The sequence below is a fragment of the Vicugna pacos genome, unplaced genomic scaffold (assembly GCF_048564905.1).
Source record: "Vicugna pacos unplaced genomic scaffold, VicPac4 scaffold_19, whole genome shotgun sequence".
NCBI classification, from domain to species: Eukaryota; Metazoa; Chordata; class Mammalia; order Artiodactyla; family Camelidae; genus Vicugna; species Vicugna pacos.
In genome coordinates, this window is record NW_027328740.1 from 72,025,791 (window position 1) to 72,046,545 (window position 20,755).

General features: G+C 45.7%; 1 protein-coding gene across 1 annotated transcript in view; it reads right to left on the bottom strand.

The window, feature by feature from the left end:
* Positions 1-20,125: 20,125 nt before the first annotated feature.
* Positions 20,126-20,755, bottom strand: part of LOC140693507 (uncharacterized) — a 72,752-nt gene continuing 72,122 nt past the window's right edge. The window contains exons 16-17 of the mRNA XM_072957325.1: positions 20,598-20,651; positions 20,126-20,323 (exon numbers count right to left, since the gene is read on the bottom strand). Of these exons, the coding sequence (XP_072813426.1) occupies positions 20,266-20,323; positions 20,598-20,651 (112 nt within the window). The 3' untranslated portion in view covers positions 20,126-20,265. The remainder of the gene's footprint in view (positions 20,324-20,597; positions 20,652-20,755) is intronic.

Consider the following 20,755-nt stretch of genomic DNA (forward strand, 5'->3'; position numbering starts at 1 on the left):
CAGTGGCTTTGGCTACTTTATTGGACAGCAACTCCAGGGGTCCCACCATGTTCCTGGCTGTAAAGCGGGAGTAAGTGTCCACAATAACCCTAAAAGGATCTCTCTGAAATAAAGGCGGATTCACTTTGAAATGTCTGGAAACCGGCGGGCTGCACCTCCCTCCCCCCTTGGCTACAAGATTGACTTCTTCCTTGCTGATCCCTTTCTGGATGTAGGGAAGCAATCCAGCACACAGCCAAGGTGGACTGGCTTCCAGGTAAATTTACCTGCTGTCTGTGTCCAGTCCCATGAAGTCCTCCTTCTCAAACGGGATGTAGGGGAGGGGGATCTTGTCCCCAGAATTCTTGGGGCCACCATCCAGCCACTTGGACTTGAGCAAGACGAAGAGTGACTCAGTGAAGTCCTCGATCCTCTTCTCCACCACCCTGCAGTACTCTTAGATTGAAGGCAACGTCGGTGCGCGTCTGCTCGGCTACCTCCCCATGCTGCACAAAGACAAAAAGCTGAGAGTCATTAAGCGATGTGCCATACAGCTCCTCTGCATGTGGAGCTTCTCGAAGGCCTTGGCAGAGAGACATTCGGTAATGGTGACAAGGCCCACGACCTTGGGGTGTTTCTGGAAGACGCTCCACCGATTCTCGGGCACATAGCGGTGCCTGTAGTGGATACAGAGTGTCCACTGGGAGCCACAAGGGCTGATATGGCTAACCGAGGTGAGTAGCTGATAGATGCAAAAGAAATTCTCCTCTGAGATGATCTCTATGGATTGGACCACAACGGGACGAGTCTGGTGGTCCTCAGCACACTGCACGTAGTCAGGGATGCTCATGTTGCAGGCCCTGCCGAGAGGGGGAGGAGATCGAGGTGCATTCTCTGCTGTGTGCTACGGGCCCATCTGGGTTGCGGTGACCTGGTGTGTACCAGCCAGAAGACAAGGGAAGCCAAAGCAAATCCAAGGGTACAGTTTGTCCTCAGAGTCTGCATATGGCTACTGTAGCTCGATCACATTACCCAGCTTTTGGTCTAGGCTTCCTGCCTCTGCAGAGAAAGGTCATTTCTTATTTTCTATTTCCAAGCACCTAGCAAGGCCCTGATGCAAAGTCACTGCTCAAAAATGCTCAATAAAGAAATGAACAAAGGAAATGCTTCCCCAACCCCCTTCAGCAGAATATAAAGAAAAGGACCACAGTAGGATCAAAAGATCTGGATTCCTATTCAATTTATTTGAACTCCTAAGCTTCATAATAATGGATAAGAAAACTTGCCTTGGGGTAGAGGGTATTGTTCATTGGTAGAGCATATGCTTAGCATGTACGAGGTCCTGGGTTCAAACCCCAGTACCTCATTTTAAAAATGAAACAAGTAAATACACCTAATTACCCAGCTGAAAAAGTATTTTTTAATTCAAAAGTCAAAAAACACCTTGCAATTGACACAACATTGTAAACTTGACTATACTTCAATTAAAAAAAAAGCCTTGCCTTACAAGAATATATCTGGATTACGGATGTTTGAAAATGTAAAATGCATAGGGTACCACCTGCATAAAAGGAGGTGACTGTACACATGTTCTATCCCTCCTTTATGAGTTATACTTCCTTTGGGGGGGTTATAACCTCTCAGAGCTAATTTTCTCAGATTAAAAAATATAAACATTACCTGATTCTCAGTACTGCTGAAGAATCAGATAACTCTATGAAAGCATCTGACCCACAGAGTTTACTCAATAAATGTTTGTTGAATGAATGAATAAACAAGCAAAGTGAATGCTGCTCCCTGCCACAAACCATCATAATGGTACTGCCTGGAAATCCCAAGCCCACGTTCACCCGACTCTGCATTAACAATGTGGGTGACCTGGACAGGCCTGCGTGCTTCTCGAAGCCCCAGTTTAATCGTGAATAGAAATAAGGGCAATAACACAAACCTCAAATTGTTAGTGAGTCAGTAATGAATTGTACCCCAACACTGCAAGATGGAACCATTAAGAAAACTGGGCAAAGGGCCCATAGGCCCTCTCCATATAATCTCTTACTACCACATGGGAATCTACATTACATCTCAAAATTAAAAGTCTAATATTTTAAAGAGGTTATCGAGGTTAGGTGAGCTCACTGTCTCAAATAAGGAACACACAGTACAAATAGGACAATGCCCAGCCCATGAGATACACTCAGTTAACATTCCCACTGAGCCCACTAGCCCCTCCAACTTCAGAACAAGAGGATGGGTCCTCGTGGCAACAGGCCACAGCACCTGAAGCTAACAAAGCTAATGGTGTCCACTTAAAAGAGCCCCTGTCACCACCCTTGTTCTAATTTTCTATTTGTAATTTTTTTCTTTTCATTAAATTGGAACTCCAAATTGCATAGAATTCTTACCAGATATCATGATGGCAGCCCTTCAAAACCTGACCACAGAGATCATGATGGCAGCCCTTCTTGGTGAAACAATAAAATGAAAAGCCATTTCCACAAGACCTCTGTGTAAATCTACTAGGGAACTTCATCCTGGACTGAGGAAGAGGACTGGGGAGTAGGGGGTAAACTGGGACACGGAGAAATATGGGCCACCTGTCCCACAATGGACTTTAGACTCACCCTCACCCTCCAGGAACGTCTAAATACACACAGACAGAGTGCTATGGACAAGAATTTTTTTTAAACAAATCCCTGAATCCCTAGCAGATCTTGTTTCTACCGAGACACAAATGTCTTATTTGTATAATGTTTCACAGAAGCCTTAAAATATTATCACCCCAACTTGACACATCAAGAAACTGAGGTAGAGAATTTTATCACATTCTACAAGATTAGAGAGAGGACACGTCAGACACCGTATTTAAATCCAAGTCCCTGCTCCGTTGCTCACACTAGAAAGTGTCACATACTGCCTCTTTCCTGCCCTCTCCCTGCAATAAATCTCTGAAGAGTCTTTTCTGTGTCACCTGCAATCAAAATCACATCAATTTTTCACAAAGAGCTATGTCACTCCTTGGAGGACATACCAAAATCTAAAGGGTTGGGTTGAGAGGAGATATTTGCATTTTCTGTTTCTCAAAGGAAACATGGCTTTAAAAGAAACTGAAAAGTATTTATCTAGTCTAAGCGCTCATTGTGCACAGAAAGAAACGGAGGCTCAGAGGAGAAGAGGAAAGGGCGTTATTAACAAATATTGCCTCAGTGCAGCACCAAGCCAGCCCTGGGCACTTCTGGGGGAGGATCTGGAAGGCCCAGGAGAATGAGTGTTAGAAAATAGAAAGAGAAGAAGAATATAAGGCCCCGTCTCTACACCACCATACCATGAATTTCCACCAAATTACCCAGTATGGGTGCAGCCAATAGTAAGGTTGTCTAAACAGGTTATTGAAACCTGGAATTCTCAACCATAGTGGAAATTCCAGCATTTACTGTGCTTTTTTCCCAGTTCAATCATCAATTCAGTGGGCATTCTGTACCAGGGACTACACGAGACCTGGAGTTCTCCCAAATAAAGATCTCTATTACCACGTGTGCAAACCACATAAAGGCAACCAGAAGAAAAGCGCCCACAGATAAGATGGAATTACTGAAACTGAAAGCAGCCAAAGAGCATATATTACTAGGAAAAATGGTGCTCCTATAAATGGACTCATGGACATAGAAAGCAAACTGTATTTAGCAGGCAGGAAAGGAGGGATTAACAGATACAAATTAGTAAATATAAAATAAATGACAAGGACCTGCTATATAACACAGGGAACTATATTCAATTTCTTGTAATGAGTTATACTAAAAACAATCTAAAACATATATATATATACATATGCATATGTTTATAACTGAATCTCTGATGTACACCTGAAACTAACATTGTAAATTGACTACACTTAAATAAAAAATAATTTAAAAAATAAGTAAAAATAAAAGCAATGCCATTAAGAAAAAATAAAAGAACACTCTAATCCCCTTAGCTGTAGGTGGTGGAGAATTCTGGTTGCAAACACCAAGTCCACTGGATCACTCCAGCAATGGCTGTCACTCTTTCTGACCATCAGTGAGTCACTTGTTTCAATGAGGTTTCTTTTCTCTTCTGTGAAAGGCTACAGCTGCAACTAACGATGTATAGAATCTCATCATTCACAAGCCCAACAAGTAGTGAGGACTTCCCATGGGCCAGGCTCTGGACAGAGGAAAATATAGGGTCCGAAATATATTCATGGGCAGAAGAAGTTTGTGCCATAAAGACGTTAATTCTTCCTGTTTTGATAGACAGATTCATTGCAATTCTGATTAGAATTCCTACCAGATTTTTCTTGGAATGTAACAAGTGAATTTATGGTCAAGATTAGCCAAGAAGTTTCTTTAGAACCACCACTGGGGAGGGGTGGATAGGCCATTAATTTCCACTGCTCTTTCTGAAGTGATAAAAACGTTCTGGAATAATAATGGTTGCACAACTGTGAATATGCTAAAAGCTGCTGAATTTTACCATTTAAATGGATGGAATTCATGGTGTGTGAACTATATCACAATAACGCTGTTATATGAAAAAATATTTCTTGACAAATATTTTTCTTTTTATACCACTAGTCTGTCCCACAATTTAAGAAAAACAAAAAACCAATACAAACCAAACTGTGCCAGGAGTTCTTTAGGACTGCAATATCCCTGGGTCTCCAAGGCCTCTGGTGATGCTGTTCCTGTTAACACACACTAGCTGGGCTGGGCTAGTTAGGGACTGTAACTGTCTTTTTAAAATCGACGGTCACACGTTTCACCCTTGGAGAGGGAAGGAAGGAGGATATCACAGCTTCATGCCTTCAGCTCATTTTTAACAGAACCAAGCCCTGCTTTCACCACTGTTAATCCCTCTCACTATAAAAACACGTGACATCAACAAGCACCGCCATCATAATACCTGAAAGTGTTCAAGGTACTTACCTGCGGCAGAAACACTGAGGGAGGAGACAGAAGCTTGCTCAGCACTGATGCTCCCTTTTCCCGACTCCACCAGGTGAAGCTGGGCGCTACAGCCAGAGGCCCTCAGCCCCGGGAGCAGCACACACGCCACTGAGCTGGTCCTGAGGGAGGGTGAAAGGGAAAGGAGGGCAGCCCTAGGGGGGAGGGAAAGGGGGGGTGCGGGCTGCAGCCCCGCTCGGAGGCCAGCCCCAGCACCAGCATAAGCCGCCCGCTCCCGTCCAGGTCCGCAGACCATGCCCACCCGGGAAACAGCCCGCCCATTGGTGGGGACGGGCAGGCGGCCGAGGAGAGGAAGACCGGGAGGGGAGGACTCGCCGGCGGGAGAGGGGAAGCGGATGCCAGCCGCGGACTGAGGGGAGCCCGGCTGGGTCAAGAGGCGGCAGGGGCACACCTGGCCCTGGGCAGCTGTGGCCGGTGCGCCGGGGCAGGTGGCGCGGGCAGAGGGGTCTGGCCCGAGCAATCGAGCTGAACACACGCTGACTGGCGCCCTGGGGGGCTGTGACACGCCGACCGCCCTCCCGCAGCCGCCTCACCCCTTTCCCGATATCCCCTCACCTTGCACTTCCACAGCCAGAGGCCCCGGCCCCAGGCAGTAGCCAAAGGCCTACAGGGCGACAGAGCTGAGAAGCCATTGGGGCCGATCCCCGGCTCGGAGCTGGAGCTTCCAACCCGCGGTCCAGCTGGCAGCAACTGCGCATGCGCAGGAGGGCCAGCGATCCGCTCTGGGTCCTGAGAGGGAAGGGGAACCGAGGGAGGGAGAATAGGGGAGGAGGAGGGGAGGCGGGGAAAAGTGGAGGGAGACACATGGACAGGAGGAGCAGAGGGAAGGCAGTTATCTGGAATTGGGAGGGGAGTAACAGAGATGGGGAGAAAGCGTTTTACCTCTTGTGGCACCCCGAAGGAGGCAGCAGTCCTGCCTATACACCCTTCTCTTACCCGTTATTGCCCACAGATCATATTTTACGTCCCTGGCCCAGCCCTCCAGCTAAGGTCTCTGCAGAAACCCTACGGGTATCATACCCGTTGCCCCCACAAGGAGCTAGGTTTACTGTTGCTCAGGGAACCAAGCACCCGCAGGTGTTGTTTCTCAGAACTACCTTGGGAAGAGTACATATTCCCCTTTTACACGCTGGGAAACAGGCAGGCACGATCTCTGCCTTAGCTCCACTGTCCCAAATGTTGGGCTGGCAGGGAGCGGGAGGTAAAATGTCAGAGCCCCAGAAGGAGCAGACTGCCTGAGTGTTGGTGTAGAGTCCCCATCCCTCCTGGGTAAACCACACCCCAACCTCGGGGAATAATCAAGGGCTCACCGTAGGCCCCTGTGTGTGGGAGAGCTGCCCTCAGTCCCAGTGTCCAACTTGCTAGGTAGGTAGAAGTGTTATTGAGTCCAAATTCATTCTCCTCAGTGCAGGACAGGCCAGTAAGTTGGGAGACCAAGTGTTGGGGCATGGAATAGCAAGTTTCTGTAGACCTAGATGGCAAACTAATGTCCTGGAAAACCATCTCCCCAAGTCACAATTCAGGCTGCTTTCCTATGTGCTTGGTTTTTGCAAACTTCTTGGTGTAGGAATTCCTTCTTGTTAGAATCCTTTGTTCTTGCAGCTATCTCCCTGGGTCAGATCCCTGTAAACCTCCAACAAAACAAACGTTATTTTCTATTCTGCAACGTGTTATCTTTATATGATTGGAAAAGTGTTAAATACCCTTAAAGGTCAGAGCCTTCAGAATAGGCTCTCCTGTATATTTTAGGCTCTAGGCAACATTGTTTTACAAGCAAGAAGAAGCCTAGGAGACAGAGCACAGGGTTAAAGTCAAAGGAACAGATCTAATATGGAGTCAGATTTCTTCTTTTCTATTACTGTGGCAGAAGCCACTTGAGGATTTAAATCCCTTAAAGTTAAAAATAAGTAAAACTTTAAAGGAATTTACATACATTGGTGGGAACTTGCATAGCATATCTGGAAAAGCACACAAAGGATTGTAAACATTGGCATCTCCAGGGAGGCATGTAAGAACAGAGGATGAGGGAAAACTTCTTTCACTTGAGTATTTTTTGCTCTGTTTGAATTTTTTTAACCATATGCATATATTTCTTTTTCAGTTAAAATAAATGTGTAATGGAGCAAAGGAGTAACTAGCTCAGCAAATACAGCAGCCATAGACTCACTGAGTCATCATTTTCGATTTAAGCCAGGAAGCATTGATTGTCTCTCTCCTATGTGCCCAGTGGTGTTTTAAAACTCTTTTATATATTTTTTTAATAAAATAATAACATGCTATCCCTCACCCCTGCTCAGGGCTGGTGGGAAACCAACTGAGTTTTTATTGAGTTGTTTTCCAAGGAGTAGAGATGAGTTATAAACAGAACACAACTTCAGGGCAAAACAGGCGGACTGGTTTTCCAGCAGGCCAGATAGCGATGACGGGTTTTCAATAGAGGCGCACAGAGGCTGAGAGAGAAAGCCTCCAGGACCCTACAGAAAGCTGCCCACAGTGCCTTCTCCATGGCACTACTGAAATAGGAAAGAACAAATCTGACTCCATATTAGATCTGTTCCTTTGACTTTAAACCTGTGCCCTGTTTCCTAGGCTTAGTCTTGCTGTTTCTGCACCTTTTGTGAAACAATGTTGCCTAGATCCTGAAATATACAGGAGACCCTATTCTCAAGGCTCTGACTTTGAAGGATATTATCACTTTTCCATTCGTATAAAGATAACAAGATACAGAATAGAAAATAACATTTGCTTGTTGGAGGTTTACACGGATCTGACCCAGGTGAAGAGCTGCAAGAACAAAGGATTCTAACAACAAAGAATTCATACACCAAGTTTGCAACAACCAAGCATTCCCGCTTCCCCTTTTTAATATAAGAAGAGCCTGAATTCTGACTTGGGATGATGGTTCTCCAGGACATTGGTCTACCATCTTCTCCGCTGGCTTTACAAATTAAAGCCGCTATTTCTTGCCCCAAATCCTTGTCTCCTGATGTGTTGGCCTATAATGCACGAGTAGAACAAGCGTGGACTCGGAAACACAAACATACATTGAAAGTACGCATTTGGTATATTAAATGACCTGCTTCCACTCGTATTCCTGAGGTTTTCTTCTCTTGACCACTCCTACTATATTTATGAAAAACCTGTCATGTGGACACATTTCCTTCTCTAGCCACTACCCTTCCATGTAAAAACTGATGCCAAGAAGGCAATGGAAGTTGCTAGAAGGTATTACCTGGCCAAAAAAGAGCAGAAGTGGGTTCTGGCTGATGTTCAGGAGCAGGCCGGGGCACCTGACAAGATGTCATAAGTACGGATAGACAGCTGGGCACCAAAGGAGAAGCTTCTAAACTTCCATGAGGGAATTGTTGGATAGGAAGGAACAGTCCCAGACTATAGCTCTGATCCCACCACGAGCTTCCTGGGCAAGGCTGGGCAAGTCATTTAAATTCTCTAGACCCGTGCTGTCCAACACGGGAGCCACCAGCCACATGCAGGATAATGATGTTATTCTGTAGCCAGACAGAATTATAAATAAACACTTTATTGCAAAGGGTCAGCAGGTATAATATTTAAAAACATTATTGGTTATCTTGCCCTAACAAGTTATTTTTGTATGTCTAGCTTTCTGTGGGTTGTAATGCCTGCAACTAATGTTTCCCTTACAGTGAGGTATTTTGAAATTATAAGTTACTGGACACAGTACACTCATATCACAGTTGAAAAAAAACTGATCTAAATAAGCAAGGTGATCTGACTTAGTAGTTATGAGCAGGGGCTCTGGGGCCAGCCTGCATAAGTATTAATTCTCACTCTCCCTCCAGGGAGTTCTGTGTGAATCTTGGACAAATTATTGTTGCTGTTGTTGTTGTTGTTGTCATTGTCATTGTTATTATTTGTGCCTCTTTTTCCTTACCTTTTAAATAGCGAGGAAAATGTAGACTCTATCCCCTACAGTGTTGGCAGGATTAAATGAGTAAACGTCTGTGCTGCCCACTTCCCTGGGTTTCAGCATTCTCCAGGCAATCAGTGCCAAACGCAGTGGCATTCTCCACTGTCTTCGTCAGTCTGGGATTCTGTAACAAATTACCGTGTGTCGGGTGGCTTAAACAACCAGCATATTCCTTATGGTTTGGAGGCTGAGGCTTTCAAGGTCAATGTATCTGGGAGAGGATTGCCAGCTCGAAGATGGCTGTCTTCCCACTATCTTCATGGCCCAGAGAGGAGAGAGAAGCAAGCACTTTGGGGCCCTGTATAAGAACACTAATACCATTCATGAGGGCAATACTCTCATGACCTCATTTTATCCTACTAATCACCTCCCAAAGGCCCCGCATCCTTATATCATCAACCTGGGAGATGAGGTTTCGACATATGGATTTTGAGGGGATGCATTCAGTCCACACATCGGCTAACTCTCCCAAACATGCAGTCATCAAACCTGTAGCTAATTTCAAAATAATGTTTATATCTCTCTGCCCATTTCCATTCCTACATCTACTAACACTGAAGCCCTGCTACATTTTATTTCTTATTTTCCTTGTAGAGGTTTAATTGATTCCTCTAACTCCAAGGATTCGCTCACTCCAGTCTGCTTGACAGCCCTGCCAGGTAGGACTTCCTTAAAACACCTTCCCACTTCACCTGGTTGTTTTTTAGGTGTAAATGTCAGAATTCTCTCCACACCCCATCCTAGACCTTTAATCCCTTACACTACCGCTCACTATGTTATTTTCCTATTACCACTGTAACAAATTCCATTAAGCTTAATAGCTTAAACCAGCACAGACTTATCAGCTTATGGCTGTGGATGTCAGAGATCCAACACAGTTCTCATTGGGATAAATTCAAGATACCAGCAGGGTTCCTTCCTTCTAGAGGGTCTAGAAGAGAATGTTTCCTTTTTTTTTTTCCAGTTTACAGAGGTCACCCACCTTCCTTAGCTTGTGCCCCTCAACTTCCTCCATTTTCATGGTCAGCAGCCTTTCTGAACATTGCTCCATCGCTACACCTCCCTCTGATTTTAAACTCAGCTGGGAAATATCCTCCAATTTAAGGACCCCTGTGATTACATTCAGCCCACCTGGACAATCCAGACTACTCACCCTATTGTCTCATCTCAGGATCCCCTTGTCCCATCCCACTCAGGCAGTATGTATGTGGCTGTGACATTCACCTTGTGTAACATTTCCTCATGAGCAATTTATGGTTCAAGGCACTTATAAGTGACTTTTTGTTTTTCTTCCTTATCCTTTCTACATTCAGTTTGTCTGGTGAGATTATATGAATCCTTTTTATTTGTGCCCCTGCACTAATCTATAATAATGTATCATGGGTTTAAAGGCTAACTAATAGACAATTTAGGAGACAGAAATCCTCTAAGATTTTTAATCCTAAAATATCTGTCATCCCTTTTGCCATGTACAGTAACATGTCACAGGTGGCTACCCTGTGGCTGGGGAGGGACATGATTCTGCCATCACACTCCCCTCATTCTTACCAATGTGCTGATCAACTAACCAAGGATCTATGCTCTCCAACTCACTCACTTCCTCCTCCTTTGCATTGACTATCCTGTTCCCACCGCTTCCTTCATTCACCACATCAGGATTTCATGACCACATTCTCCCCTAAATGAAATGGGTATCTTGCATCTAATGCCTGACAGCTGTTCTTATTGTACATGCACACACTGACCTACACATAATCCCGTCCATCTCTTTATTTTCCTAGAATCTTCCAGAAGAATCAGTTCCATGATGATAATGATGATACTGACAATGATGACAGGGGCCTCTCAAGGATTCTGATAAAGAGGGAATCGATAAAGGGAGGGAATCATTGCAAAATTGCCCCAGAAACAGGCTTAAAGGTAAATAACTCTTATAGTGTTTAATGAAATTGACTAATATTTAACTATTTTTAAGACTTTATATCACTGAATTTAAAATTTTAACGGGAATTTTCATTCACCACTAACCAAGATTCAACTCTGGGACCAAAATCTAAGGATTTCTGTCTTCTAAAAAAGTGTCCACTAGCCTTTTAAACACGTGATCCTTTTAAAAAGTTTAGTGCTGGGCTGAAAATAAGCAGGATTCATATAATCTCACGAGACACAGTGAATGTGGAAAGACTAAGAAATAAAAATAAAAAGCCATTCATAACGTCTTGAACTTTACGTTGCTCACAGGGGAAAATGTTTGCCAATGTGTGTGTCACATCAACATGACGACTGAGTGGGATGGGGAAGCTGATCTTCCTCATCAGTCATTTATGCTGATTTGTTAGATGCCAAAACAGTTTCCTCATTGAAATTGCTTCTAACAAGTATGGAAGAATTTAGGTTCTACCAAAAGCAGGCTGAACATTTTCCCCTGCTTTCAGGTCTCTGGACTGAATGTCCCCACAAGAAGGACATGATTATGTTTCATAGGGAAGTCTTCCTGAGAAGCAACAGGCTTTTCTAGGGCAGAACTGCAGGGCCCCCCATGGAGGGCTGGAGGAGGTCTAGAGGGGACACTGGAAAAATAGCAGGAGTGAATTCAGATACTGCTGCTCAGGTCGCCAAAGACAGCATTGCTATCTCTAAGGATATGACATTCTCCCAAATTTTCCATGAGTGAAGGAGCCTGTGAACACTAAGCAGGTTGTTAAGACACAGCAGCACATAATTTGCGTGACAACACAATTAGAGTATGATTTGATATTTGCAAAATAACTAGCCCATTGTTCTTTGAAACTGCAGCAGTAGCAATAGAAATAAAAAAGACTGAGCCGTCTTGGAGACAACAATCAATAAACAATTCTAAATCTGCAGAATTCCTTGACAATATTCAAGCAATGAGCTAGATGTGTGCTGCAGATACCTCTTACTGCAGGGCTCACTCCTGCAAAGCATAGAACTAGTTTCTCAGCACACAGAGGGAACCAAGTCAAGAGTCCTAATCTTTTGAGATTTACTAAATGGCTGGAAAGATCAGACAAGTACATACAGGCAAATATGATTAAATGGAATCAAATAATATCAAATGTGATTTGAGCACAGACGAAAGGGAAATTCCTTTCACCTGGGATCTAGAGAGACTTCTTCAGAAAATGTGGCTCTGGAGACGGCCAAAGACATGGGTGGAATTTTGGCAGAACAGGATGTAAGGAATTTAAAAACTTATTCTATAATTCATATAAAAATTCAAAGGATCCCAAAAATCCAAAACAACTTTGAACAAGAAAAACAATGTTGGAAGACTTGCACTATCTGATTTTCAAACTTTTTTTTTATAAAGCTACAGTAATCAGAAATTAGGGTGTTGGTGTAAAACAGGAAAATAGAATAATGGAACACAATAGAATGTTCAGAACTAAACCAAGACTTATACAGACAATTGATTCTCAAAAAGGATGCTGTGGAGAAAGGATCTTTTCAGCATGTAGTGCTGGAACAATTAGATAGTGATACGCAAAAAAAAAATGAACTTTGATTCACACCTCACAAAATATACAAAATTTACCTCAAAATGGATCATAGATCTTAATAGGAAATCTAAAACTATAAAACAGCTAGGAGAACAAGCATAGGCTTAAGCTTTATGGCCTTGGGTTTGGCAAATTTTTCTTTGCTATGACACCAAAAGTATCATCTATTTTAAAAAGAAACTGATAGAGTGAACTTTATGAACATGAAGACTCTTCAATGCTCTTCTAAACACTGCTAAGCAAATGAAAAGACAAGCCATAGACAGAAGCTATTTGCAGATCATATATCTGATAATGGTCTCTCTTTGTATCTGATCCAGAATAAAGAGGTCTCAAAATTCAATAATAATTCAAACACCTGAATGAATGAGGCCAGAAAACACACTTCAGTAAAGATATCCAGATGGATAATAAGCATATGAAAAGATGCTGATTAAAGGTGTCATTAATGATTAGAGAAATACTTTTAAAAACCACAGTGAGATACTAGTTCACATACATACTAGAATGAATACAGTTAGAAAGACTGACCTTACAAGGTGCTGGCAAGGAAGTAGAGCAACCAGAACTGATACACACCACGAGGAATTTACAATAGTACAACCATTTTGGAAAAGTCTTTAACAGATTCTTTTAAAAAGGTAAACACCTATGTACCATATAATCCAGACATTCCTCATCTGGTGCTTTAGAAAGGAAAAGCATATGTCCATACAAAGACTTATAACCAAATATTCACTGCTATTTTATTTATAATAGCACAAGTTGTAAATAACCCATGCATCCATCAAGAAGTAAATGCAGAAAGAAATGATGGTCTATACAAACACTGCTCACAATAAACTCTTCAGTAAAAACTCAGCACTAAACAATACTCTACTATAAGACAAATAAGCTATTAATACAGCAACACAGATGATTCTCAAAATAATTACACTGAATGAAAGAAGTCAGACAACATAGAGTAGATACTGCATGAATCCATTCATATAAGGATCTTGAAAATGCAAACCAATATGTTGTGATAGAAAGCAGATCAATGGTTCCCAGGGGAAGAGACGGGGAGGGAGGGAGGGACAAAAAAAGTCAGGAGAGAAGCTTTGTGGGTGATGGGTATGTTCACTGTCTTGAGTGTGGTCATGGTTCCTTGGGGATATTCTTACGTCAAAACATATTAAGCTGTACACTTTAAACGTGTGAAAATTATTTTGCCAAGTATACCTCAAAGCTGTTTTAAGAAAAAAGGCACTTTAGTCCTGATCCACCTCAGCGCCTGATTGGAGTGACATGATCAGTCCCTCACACTGTCTGCCTAACGGGAAGGTAGAAAAGCTCTCACAGAAGATAACATGGATTTTTCATTTGCAATGTCTGCCATGTAATAAAGAATTTCTAGACATGCAACATGTCCAGACTATATGACAGATAACATGAGAATAAGGAGCATTAGACAAAGGATGCAAACCCCAGGTGATGTAGGCATCAGAGTTACCAATAAAGGCTATAAAATACTTTTAATATATTCAAGAAAATAAGGAAATGATGGGACAATAGATAACAGGGTAGAGACTTTCACCAGAGAAATATACTGGAATGTATTTTTAGGAAAAATCAAACTGATACTCTAGAACTGAAGCTTTCAGCTCTGGAAACAGGTAAACAGAGCTAATTAGGATCCCTTTTAAGTAAAACTTTCAGTAATTCTGGGTAAAATATAACAACAAAGTAACACAGAGCTAACTATGGAAAGAGAAGTTCCCTGATGACAATACAAAGAGGACACTTAAAGCCCAGAGTGGTCATCTTGTGAGCTGATGCCACCGCACCCTGGAGGGAAGGGGTTTTCATCTGCACATAAATAAGGATACAATGTCCATGTAGGAAAAAGGGTCCATACCAGATGTAGAAGACTCTTCCTCTATATCTATATAGTCAGAGACAGAGATGTAAAGTGGCAGCAGAGGTCACAGTGACACAGGGCCCTGGGCCAAGGAGTGTGAGCACCTCTGCAAGCTGGGAAAGGTAGGATGATGAATCCCTCCCAAGAGCCTAGGTGTGGAACTTAGCCTTGGCCACTCCTTGGTTTTAGCCCACTGACATTGACTTTGCACTACTGCACCCTAGAACAGTGAGAAGATGAATGTGTATTGCTTTAAGCCACTGAGTCTGTGGTCCTTTGTTACAACAGCAATAGGAAAGGAACTCAGGAACCAATATGAACTTGAACCACAGGCTGCCTTCTGTGCTGGCAGGGAGTCCTTTGTCTCTGATCCTGGGGGAGTGTCCTGTCCTCTGGCAGCATCCACAAACTACCTCATGCTAACTTGGCAGTTTGCAGAGGGTTAAATCTTATCCCTGCACAGTTCTTGATATTTAGTTAATAAAAATGATGGTGTCATCATGGGTATTTTTCCATCTTTTAAATACCCTTCAGTCTTCTAATAAAGCTACTTCTAATTAAGAGACCATGTAAATAGTTTTCAATCTTCATAATAAATAACTGTGGTTTTATCTGGTTACTTAAATTATGAATAATAATCTTCACATTTGTAAAAGTTATTAAAATCAACATTGTTTAATGAAAATATCATTTCTTTTCGCATGAACATGTATTAACTACAAGAAATGTTCCATGCTTTCTTCTACGATTTACTGTTAGAGCCTTAAAGAATAATATTTTCCTCAAAAGATATTACGGCAAAGGGATTTCTTTTGGTGGAACTGTTCCGGCATCAAATCTGGTGCATGTCTCAGGCCACTGGCAACATAGAGATGATAGAAATTAGGAGGCATTATAAACACAGAATCATTTTTAAAGGAATTAAAAAAACTGGATGTGTGTAAACAAAGAATCAGGGAATATTCTGGTGAAATAAATGTATTTTTCAGCTTAAGCAAGACATGGGGTGAATAAATCTGAAATGAAAAAACCACCCAGAGATTAGCAGCGAGTCATGCATGCAGTGTGAATGATCAAAACCAAGTTGTTTCCAAACCAGTGTGCAGGCTTGATGCCTTCATGAATCAAATCTGTGTGGCACCAGGCCACCTCGAATACATGTTGATGAGGTATTTATAAGCCCTTCACCATCCCAAATCAAAGCCCACGCACGAGCCACAAGACCATCACCTACACATTTGGAAAACACACAACATGGTGAATAGCACTTTTCTTGTTCAGTAGCCGGTGGCAGCGAACTGTCAGCAGACAGAGATACAGGGACACAGAGGCACCTCCCCTCACTCAGCTGATAAACTTCCGTGCATCCCTGGGGACAGGATTGTCATAAAATGCACCATGGATTGATCCTCCTCCTAGGAAAGGAACCGTAGTGCTGTCATTAGGTTTGAGCAGGGGTGGGTGGAGGATCTCAGAAGAGTTGTTTCAGCACACCAATAGAATTCTTGGCCACCGTGACCACGAAAGACAAGTCCCCTGCCATCCCGGTAGGCACTTGGGCTCCTGACAAAAGCTGGGCTCAGTAAAGGGTTGAGTAGAAGGCACAGACCTGAGGGATGCCCCAGCAATAGGCAGGAGGTAGGGCCTGGTTTATACTGATCTGGGTGTATCCCAGACTCATCCGAATACGAAATCAGAAATTTGCAAAACAGCAGAGCTGGGGTGGATCATCTACTCCAGACTCCTCACCTTACAGTTAAAAGGGTGGCAACCCTGACAGGCAAAGCAACGTGCTAAAGGCAGAGCGTGGAAGTGGCAGTGCCAGATGAAACGCAGCGTGCAACCCCCGTTCAAGGCCGCTGACTCTGACGACGGGGCCAAGGTTTCCAATGAGGAGAATAAGACAGTGTAAATACTTTGTTCCCCCTAAAACCCCAAATGTTTTTTAAAGGCACAAAAACTCACCTTAACTAGATCTCTTCTGAGGGGGCTCTCTTCTGCTTCTTCGTCTTTCTGTCTCCATTTCCCTCTCTCAGACACAAACACATTCAGTTTTGTGAAAGGGGACTTCCTTCCATACAAAGACAGACTTCACATCTTCAGAAAGATACCTGAGAAAGCACGTTTCTCAATTCAAGTCTTTGTGTGAGTTCTGGGCAACTGGCTTATTTTCTAGAACAATCGGTAGTTACAAAATCAGGAAATCATCTTCCACAAAGGCAGAGTTCTGGTCCGTGTTGATAAAGTTGGGGATGTCACATTTCATGAGTCTGTTCGGCTCCTCCTCTGGCCACCTGCTGCATCTGATGGCTTCCTGGAGCCGAATAACACTGTAAAGGGCTATGGTAGGGATACCAGCTTTGGCCTTGTCCAAGTGGTCCACTTCATTGATGTAGCAGTGAAAGAGGGACCTAGATTCGTCATTGCACTGCCAGAGAACACCTTGGGCAGCAGCGGTCTTCCAAAGTCTGACACAAAGCTGTTGAGTCTAAATCTCTTCTCGGGAGACTCTGCATTGCTACAAAGAAAACCAAAATAAAATATCGTTCACAGTGTAGCTCGGTGACCTGAAGAATCATAGTTTTTGCCATCTACTGAGAGTAAATCCCTGCACAGAGCATGCTGACATGCACTGGAATTGAAAGACATCACTTCTGAACACATAAAATTAAACTCAAGGCAAAAGTCTAAAGTGAGGGCCCATGGACCATCCTAAAAAGACATCGTTCCCTGAGAATCCTCAATATTGGTGCCTCGCACACCAGTGTTTCTCCGTGGGACACTCAGATCTCTTCATCAGGATTCGTTAAAGTGCTTCTTAAAATGCAGAATCCTGGGGTGCACACCCTCAGAGTCTCCAGAGGTAGCGACTGGTAGTCTGTATTTTCATAGCCACCAGGATAACTAAACATGCTCAGGTTTAGCACCGCAGTCTACATCGGGTCACCTGAGCATCGACAATTCTGTCTCACGGGATGGGGGGTGCCATGTGTGTCAGGGTGCTGTCCTACCCATGTGTCTCCCCTGATTCTCAGAACTGACAGTGCTGCCCCATTGGGCACGAAATACCACCGTTTCACAATGCATACGCAGGGCGCCCGACTGAAAAACAATCAGTGATAGGAGAGGGGACAAAACTCAGCTTCCTGTTACCTTGTTTCACTTACTGTGGGACGAGTGATCAATTCAAGGGTAATAAATCAGTGAATGAGTGAATAACATGACTCGCGTTAGTCCCACGAGTGCCTGGAAGAGCAAGCCTGGGCACATTGAGAACCATAACAGCCCATCTACTTAAATGTCATCCTCCACAGATCTATGTAAAGGTTACTTCCACCCAGGCAGTGACTCCAGAAGGGCAAGAATCATGTATGAACACACTCTCAAATCCAGAACAGAACCTGACAACAATTAGGCTCTGGAGTCTGTGTTTAGCGAGTGTGGAATCTCAGTGATTCCAGCTCTTACACCTTGCCTTCCCATCCCACCACACACGATATGGCCCTTATGTCCAGTTCTCCCGGGGCTGGGGCCACAGAACCCATTTATAGGACTGGAAGAATCTGATCATTTAAACCATCCCCCAGATTATCATCAAGAGTCACCTGCATTTCAGGGATCAGTAATCCCAGAAGCTTTGCAGTTCAGGCAGCTGAGGGATTTTTATATCAGCTCTGTCTTCTACTGTGACTGCCTGGGTGACATCAGACAAGGAATTCTGAAAAGCCTGAACTTTTCCTTTCAGGAATAATCTAATTAACAAATCTCGTTGACCACTCAACAAATGTGATGTGAAGATCAATGATTTTACACAGGAGTACAACATTCACTAGGTCGTGGATTTAGAATCAGAGGAAAATCATTTTAGAAAGATTGACAGAATGTAGCTTTAATGCGAATTTAAGTATTCTTACCTTTCAGTAAATCATCTTCCCCTACTTATCACTTCACCCAAGTTTAAAAGATGTCTGAGAACAGGGATGAGTGTGCCAGCAATCTGAGACCCAATAACCTAAAATGTCACCTAGGAAAAAGAGGGGAGTAACACATTTTTAAAAAGCATGGCAAGGATGGCGGGGCCATCCCCAACCCCAGACTAAGAAGCTCTGAGTAATAGCTTTCCTGCCTGCCTGGGGCATCAGCTGATGTGAAAATCCACCCAGAAACCTCACTGTCCAGCAGCTCTTCCATAACACAGGCTACACTTTCTCAGAATTAAGAATTGCGTCCAGTAACCACTTCGCTGAAGAATAAAGACAAAGGAGAACAAGAGAGTTCTGCCCCTCCCAAGGGAGAGCCCAGACCTCGGGCTGCATGCACTGCGCCCACCTCCCTGGAGAAGAATAAACTGGAGAAGGGCGTTCTGCGAAACTGGGGCAGCAAAGGTTGAGATGGGAACAAATTGACCAGCTGGCCAGGGACAGCCCCCTCCGTCGCTGCCTTGGCGGCTGCCTCAGCCCTCTCAGCCCATCCTGCCCACCTCTGGTGGCTAAGCTGTCAGGGAAATTGCTTTGCGATCTGGAGCAACAGAGGCTGCCCACAGGCCAATCTGCGGAAAAGATGGGCGCTAAACCCCCAGCTCCCGAGTGACAGGCTCCATACCCCCGCCAACACCCCGACGCCCCCGCACCCTACCGCAACCCCGGGGAAATATGACCCGAAGAAGTGTGACCTGGGAACGAGGGGCAGCAGAGGCCGCCCCCACGTCAGGCCTGCAGAGAGATTGGAGCTTATCCTCCAGCTCTCCAGGGGCAGCCCCTGTCCTCTCCACCTCCTGATCTCACCGCGCCCACCTTCCAGGAGCAATCAGACCAGGTGTGGGGTGTCAGGCGAATCTTGCGCCAGAGAGGACGTCCCCAGGCCAGGTCAGGGGAGAGGAGAAGAAGTGGCCCCATTAGGCGGGGCAGCCGGCCGTCGCAACTGCCTCTGCCCCTTGACCGCATCGGGCCCGTCTCCCAGGAGCAAGCTGACCTGGAGACGGGCATCCGGCTTCTTGGGCAGCAGAGGACGCCCCCAGGATTGGTCACGGGGAAGAGGAGAGCAAATTGACAGGCTCCGCGCTGCAGGTCTTCTACCCCCGCCATCGCCACCCCCGCACCTTAAAGGCACCGCCCAGGGCGCCCCTCCCCCAGCAGGCTGAGTGGGACAGGTGCGTCTGGTGACCTGGGGCAGGAGAGGCCACTCCCACACCAGGCCATCGGGGAGACGGGAGCCAATCCACCAGCTCCCCAAGGCAGCCCCTACCCCCGCAGCAGCCACCACTCTTGCCCATGACCTCACAGTGGCCTCCTCTAGGGAGCAGGCTGACCTGGAGATGGACGTCCGACGAACTTGGGACAACAGGGACCGCCCCCAGGGCAAACCATGGGGGGAAGTGGGAGCAAATGGACAAGTTCCATGGGAAAACCTGCCGCTGCTGCCACCACCCCCAAAGTACCAAGTCCAACTCCCGGGGTCAGGCCGACTAGGATACACGCGTCTCATAACACAGGGCAACAGCGACCGCCCCCAGGACAAGACGCGGGGAAGATGGGAGCAAATGGTCCGCTCCCCCGCTGCAGGACCCCGACCACCGCCACCCCTGCACCCTGACTACCCTGCCTCCCGCCCCCAGCAGACAAAGTGGGACAGGGGTGTCCCGGGACCTGGGGCAGCAGAGGCCGCCTTCAGGCCACGCGGTGCAGACATGGAGCTAATCCACAGTCTCCTCCGGGGCAGCCTCCCTATGCCTGCAGCCACCACCTTACCAGCCCCCTGACCGCACCGCACCCATCTCCCAGGAGCAAGCTCGCCTGGAGTCGGACCTGAGGCAAATCTCCGGCGGCAGACGTCGCCCCCAAGCCAGGCCGTGGGGGAGAGAAGAAATGGAGCAACTCCCTGGAACACATCCCCTGCCCCTGCCGCCTCCGCCGCCGCCTCCCAGGAGCAAGTTCATCTGGAGACCCGCGTCCCGCCTCTAGGGCAGCAGAAGCCGCCCCTGGCTCCGCCTCTGGGGAGAGCGGAGCGAATTGATCGGCTCCCCCGCGGCAGCCTCCCTCCCCCCGTGGGTCCCGCACCTTAACGGCCCCGCCCCCACTCCGCACTCAGCAAGCTGAGTGGGACAGGAGTGTCCGGCGACCTGGGGAAGAAGAGGCCGCTCCCAGGCCCAGCAGCCGGGACAAGGCAGCTATTCCACCCGTTCACCAGGGGTAGACCCGCTCCGCCCCTCTGCCGCTGCCACTGCCTTCTGACCTAACCGCCCCACCTACCAGGAGCAAGCTTACCTGGAGTGCAACATCTGGCGAATCTCCGGCGGCCAAGCCCCACCCCAGGCCAGGCTGCAGGGAAGAGAAGAAATCGATCGGCTTGCCCGGGCAGCCTCCCAACCGCCACCGCCGCCGCCGCAGCCCAAAAGCATTGCAATAGCCTACCGGGGTCAGGC